General features: G+C 34.1%; 1 protein-coding gene across 1 annotated transcript; it reads left to right on the top strand.

Annotated features, from left to right (window-relative positions):
* The first annotated feature begins 3649 nt into the window (after positions 1-3649).
* On the top strand, positions 3650-5284 carry LOC128235702 (uncharacterized). Its single transcript, XM_052950505.1, has one exon. It carries the CDS (start codon positions 3650-3652, stop codon positions 5282-5284), a length of 1635 nt encoding a protein of 544 aa, XP_052806465.1.
* The last annotated feature ends 1273 nt before the right edge of the window (positions 5285-6557 follow it).

The following is a 6557-nucleotide window of genomic DNA, read 5'->3' as shown; positions in this document are numbered from 1 at the left end:
TTTTCCATATTCTTCACTATTTCCAAAACACTGAGTTTAATTATCTCGAATTATTTTTTTCTTAAAAAGTTACATGTAAATGATATCAAATTATTTTCATTTTTCCAGACATTCGTTTGGTTTTTGTTTTTAGCTTGCTCAGATGCTTAAAGAAGTTAATACATTAAATACATACTTATATTTTGAACATGCTGGCCTGCTTACCTTTGACACAATTACATGTCTGTGAAAGCATTTTGTCTTGTTTCCTTTATTGTGATATTCATTTTAAGTCGAGCAAAATCCTTGAATCGTTTTGATACAGTTTTTTTCTTTTTTCATAAAAAATATTCAAATAAAACAAACATGAGGGTGGGGTGTAGAGCGCCCCACCAAACATGCATCAAGAAAACATATTAACAAAACTTACTGTAACATATATATATATATACAGATACAAAATGAAAAGTCACATATTTAAAACGATGTCACAATAAGTCACTGGAAAGTTCACAATGAGTCACCTTTGGTTTTTTAAGTAATTGAAAACTGTTCATATGTTTAACTTTTTCGTATGAATGATGAGTGGAATGTCGGTTTGTTTGAAAAGATATGAATCTGGGTCACAAATTGCAATGAAGTAATTTACAAAACAAACAGTAATTTACAAGTATGTACAAAAAGCGATGAATATCTTCAGCTCGCAGGGAGACGGCTGACGGTCCAAGCTGTCTGGCCTTTTTCATACAACCATCAACCTGAAAGCAGAAAAACAGACAAAAGCACACGAACAACCACGGTATAGAATGAATATATTATATTTTATGTAAACCTTGAAATGTCAATTCAATTCAATTGAAATATCGATTATACTGTTTTGCATCATTTTGATACAGTTTGTTGTTGTTTTCACAATATTAACGTGTTTATCTTTCTGTCCGTCTGTCCGTTCATGCACACTTCTTTTTTTATATCTTTTTAGTTAATAACAGCCGATCAAGATATAAGATTCATACTTTCTTAACTTCTTTACACTAACAACACGCTCTACAGTAACAACACGCATTTCTGATAAGCAAAACAAATACAGTTGAATGCCGCTACAGCAGTTGCAAATAACCTTATAACTTCCATTCAAACCTTTCATTTCGGACCCTTATCACTCCTGTGATGGTTCTGATGTAATACAGTTTTGCTTGGCATACACGAATTATTTAATATCTGAGAAGTTCTGGTTTTCTTTTTATCCATTTTCCTGGCTAGTGCACCTTATGTTAGATCATTATAGTTGATTTATCCAGATATATTTTGTTGTAATCAATAGTTACATCGTATAACTAAATCACATATATTAGAGTCCACTTAGGGTGATGTAATTATGGCCATGAACCTTGCGCATCTAACAGTGGAAAACTTATGTAAGATATAGAAAAACACTCAGGAATATTTTCCTTTAAGTTCACAAATACAGCGTATATAACCGTTATTTAATTTCATGTTTTTATCATGATAATAACTGGTGGTCAGGAGGATATTTCTGAGTAGGAAACATTCATTATTTCCATGAAAGTAAATGTCCAGTGGCAGTGTAAACTCAACAGCCAGAGCTCAAAGGCTAGACGCTCGAAAACTGACTGCCAGTTCTAAGCTCGGTAACATCAAATTATGTATTCTTCTTCCTGGCCTTTTCGCTGTCAACACTCCCAGGAAGTCAAGAGTCTTCCGAAACGCTTATAAATCAAAAGAAAATGATCAAACTTATAATACGTCATATGACAACTTAGCCACTATTTAAATGGCGCGTCGTAAATATTTTAAACCATGCTGATAGCACACGTGCATGCATCTGGCCATGATAACGAACAGTCTCAGGTCCAAGTCTAGACTCGGACATTTATTTAATTTCAAAAAATCGTTTTCATTCCATTCGTTATACGAAAATAAATGTAAATAATTGTACATTTTTGAATAGTTATAAAATTCGGCAAATTTCATCATCAAAACTCAACAAGAATGAAGATTTGCCGTTTAACCATTGAGTTTGAACTCCGGCTTAAGAATGTCTGTAATCATGGTCACAACGTCTGAGTTTCAGAATCAAGATTCGAAAATGTTTTCTTTTATTGTACAATTCCTATGCCAAGACAAATGATGGTTAAAATTGCTGAACATATTTCAATTATCAGGTTCAATTACCGTTAACACAACAAAAAATCATTATTTATTGTTAACAATATCCAAGTCTAATATTTAAAAAATATATAATAACAATAATTCATTTTATTCCATCAAAATAATTGCAAATGATTGTACAACTTCAAATAGTAAATAAAATAGTAATACAAATTAGAAAATTTTATCATCAAAACTCAACTGGAAAAAACGTAACACTGAAATGAAGACTTGCAGTTTTGACATGGACAATGCCACCCTTTGGGGGGCATATAACATTGACAATTTGTCTGGTACTTGATTGGACTCGAACGTACAATTTTCTGCTTCATTGTATGGTTTTGTATGTTGTATGGTTTTCATCTCCCCTCTTCCGGATTACACAAATGAATACTTATATTTACTAAAATGATTAAAACTATATTTTTGAATCTCAGCTAAATGTGTTGGATCAAATTAAAGTATCCGCTGGCCTTCAACAAAGCTTGAGATTGCTTATGAAAGTGGACTACTTTGAGCCGACTTTAGATGCTTATGAATAGTGTAAGCTGGAAATGAGTTTATATTTCTGGCCTATCCACCTTAACGCGTCTTGTCCCGATGACAAAAGTATCCTAGTATCCTAAACTTGTGTTTGCCATGTGTGTTCGCTTATAGGTATATATATAGACTATATATGATGTAATTGATAATGTGTATGTCGGTGAAAGAATGAAATACTATATAAACAATTTTTATGAAATAATAAAAAATAAACATTTTGTAAATCTCTTGTTATTAAATATAATGTTATTGTGAAATTTCATTTTGTTGACATCGACATTTTAAACATAACAAATAACTGGTATGTGGTTGCGAAAGAATGCGCTAACGTGCAAAATTATCAGTGATGATTTTTTATCAGCACTTCGAATAATTGATTATATTTACTTGTTACCTATGATAAACATATCTACAAATATAAGTCTCTTGCTGCAAAACCGCTCAATCAAGCTTATTTCAAGTAAATCATTGATGAGTAATTCACATATTGCCCTAAAGGTCACACAACAGGACGTAATTGTGTCGAGTGAATCAAGATACCTTCCGTGTTAAATTATCTCTGTATGTAAGCGGGGAGTTACAAAGCGCAACACAACTTTACATAGTTTAACCAGTGTACATGAAGTCGAGACGAATTTCTTCAGGCCAGACTATGGTTAATAAATGAATGATTCAATAGCTTTGTAAGGAAGTGTTGACATCGACAGAGGTTCAAACAGGAAATATGTATTAAATAAACAGACACGTAGCTAAACATGACTTTTAAAATAAGGGACCGTTGTTGTTTTTGTATAACTAATTCGGTCTCATTGTATTAGGCGAAAAGATGAGTTGACACGGATTTTAAATATCACTACTGGACTATCAGTGCTATACCGATATTCAACAAAATAGTATGTTTATGTGTGAATTAAGTTGTATTTATTTCATAACTGGACATTAAAGTTAAATGAAAATGGAAACAAACAATGCGGAGAATCTTCAATACCAAGAAGACCAATCGAATGAATGTAACAGAACTGAGTGCATTAAAAAGAACGGACCTAACTTCTGTGAACCATGCCAGTATGATGATTCGTTTGAAGAAGCAACGGGATTTTGTGTGACATGTTCCGAGTATTTGTGTCAGACCTGTTGTCGCGATCACAAAAGAAACAAGGTAACAAGAATACACTCGCTGTTAAAGAATGATGATATTCCTGTTGACATATCTCCGTTTAAGACCATAAAGCAACTATCGACATGCGAAAATCATCAAGATTATGACATCGCATACGAGTGTAAAGACCATGAAGCCTTGGTATGCGTTTTCTGTCTCAGGGAGAGCCATCGGAGATGCGAAAATGTCCATGAGCTAGGAGTTGTTGATTCTGCCGATTCGTATGTTAACGCCATAGCTGCTCTTCAAGAAAGAATACATTTGTTAAATGCACAAAAAGAAGAGCAACGGAAGACAATTGAAATTGAGCAAAAAGAGGTAAAAAACCGCATTCAAAGTCTTGTAACTGAATGGAAGGATGAAATAACTGTCGTGGAAAATAACCTTGAAACACAGTTAAGCAAAATATCGCTTTCCGAGACAACGCAAATAATAGAATCTATTGATCGCTGTAAGGCAATCGATACTGAAATAAAAAGAAACAAGACGTTGATAGAAACACTTATTAAATACGGAACTAAGCGACAAATAGCTGTTGTGTTGAGACGAACAAACCAAGCTCACGTTGATCTTAATGACCAACTTCAAATACTTGAATGTCAGCGTCAACGAAGTTTCTCGCTCATGAACTTCAACGGATTCGATTTGCTAGCAATGATCGCATTCTTACATTTAGGAGACGAAGGCATAGATAACATTGACTTCTTGGAGCATGCATGCGTTGAAATGGATGATACTCTAGATTTGGAAGATAAACCAAGGGAGGGAATACAACAGACCAGTTTTAATGCCTCGGACCCTGTTGCAAAACAAAGGTCATCAAAACCATTCTCAGATAGAGAAAGTGGACAAAAAATAACTTTGTTTAAGATTAAAACAGAAACAGACACAAACACTTGTGGTATTTTTGCCATTAAATTAACAGAATATGGAGTTCTTGTTGCTGATCATCGTAACCGAAAGCTTAAGCTCTTCAGTCGAAAATTTGACTTAATTTGTGAACACTTGCTTCCCGGTCAGCCGGTAGACATGTGTTTTGATGGAACCAGTGTCTATGTTTGCTACTCAGACCTGAAGAAAGTGACGAAACACAAAGTAACCGAAAATGCGATTTTGCATGAAATGGAATTTCCAACTAGGCTCCAACCAATTAGTCTGACCGTGTTTGACACCCGACTGATGATTTTGTTTGTAACTAAAGAGAACTTTGACAGTACCGCAGCTGACAATGTTCAAATTGAAATTCGACAGGGAAGCTCCAAAGATGCCACAATCTCGTACGATTCAGACGATGAAAGATTTAACCATGTAGAAGACGCAAAGCAAATCTCTGTCCGTTGTTTTCTCGGAAAACTGGCGGGTGTCCTGTTATACCGTCGATACACAGGCTGGGAAACTAAAAGATCGACAATGGTTTTCCAAGTCCCATGACCATAACATTCTCAAAAAAGCGAAAGGGGTCGCGAAAGACAGTGAAGGAAATATCTACATTTGCGGTGAAGATTCCAACAACGTTCATCAGGCGTCACCTACAAGTCACAGACTTAGCCGTGTGATTATCCCTCGCTGCGATCGTCCAGTTTGCATTGCCGTAGACGAACAGAAAGATAGACTCATAATTGGATGTCGGATTGGTGACTATTTGCAAGCGTACTCATTTAAATAGATTCGTATTTGATGCACAACTTTATCATACATTTGTCTGAATATGATATACCTTTTAGCCGTGCAGATAGTATACTTGATTATTTTCCTTTTGTGTGTATATCCAGGGTTAATATATTGTTAATATATAGCTTGTAATTCGATTATCTATGTGTACATATGGTCAGAAAATAATATTACAAAATAAAAGCTGAGTAATGATTCCAAACAAGCCATTATGTCTCGTCTCTTGTCTTTTATTTATAACACAAATAAACAAATTTATTAAAAGCCTCAGTCATGTCCTTTATGTCCTATATACTTCAACTCCTGCTATTCAGCGATAAAAAGACTCTATCAGAAAAGACAAGACAATGTTTAAATATCAAGTACAAAAAGCTCTAAAAAGAAAAAGTCTAACAATTATACTCATTGTCAGCGTAGCATATGTCATATGCCTCATCTGTGTTTATGCATTTTATCTAAGTAGAGGAGCAGAATTAATATAAGTTATTTCTTGTTTTATAATCATCGAACATATTGTGATGTATTTCATTTCTAAACATATAACGTATGTATGTTTTTATGCTACTTGTCAAATAAATAAAGTTGAAACTAAACGCTTTAAGCGTCAAACACAGGCCGATAAGGAACAGCCAGTCGTCTCTGTTCAATATGGGTGACTAGTATCGTCATTCCTTTCTCGCTCTTGCTCTTGCCCTGGCTCTTGGTCTCCAACTCTCTCGATCTTCGTCTCTCTTTTCAGCAATTAACTCGCATTTTGGACATATTTATTGTACGAAAAGAATCCACATTGTTTTGACTTAAAAGATCTAAATCTTTGTAAGCAGCTTTGTGTTCACCGAAGTCGATTCAATGAGAACAGTAAAGAGACCTAGTAAAACACACACAATTGTTTTGGTTACTTCTCAACTATGAATAATTTATAGTTTAGTTAGAGTAATTCCTGTTTATATTGGAATTCCAAATATATTTATTTATCATTATTTTTTTAGTTTTAAACTTATATTTATGATTATCTTTCTGATACAAATACTGT

The sequence above is a fragment of the Mya arenaria genome, chromosome 5 (genome assembly GCF_026914265.1).
Source record: "Mya arenaria isolate MELC-2E11 chromosome 5, ASM2691426v1".
In the NCBI taxonomy this organism is placed as follows: domain Eukaryota; kingdom Metazoa; phylum Mollusca; class Bivalvia; order Myida; family Myidae; genus Mya; species Mya arenaria.
This window is presented reverse-complemented; position numbering and strand designations above follow the sequence as displayed.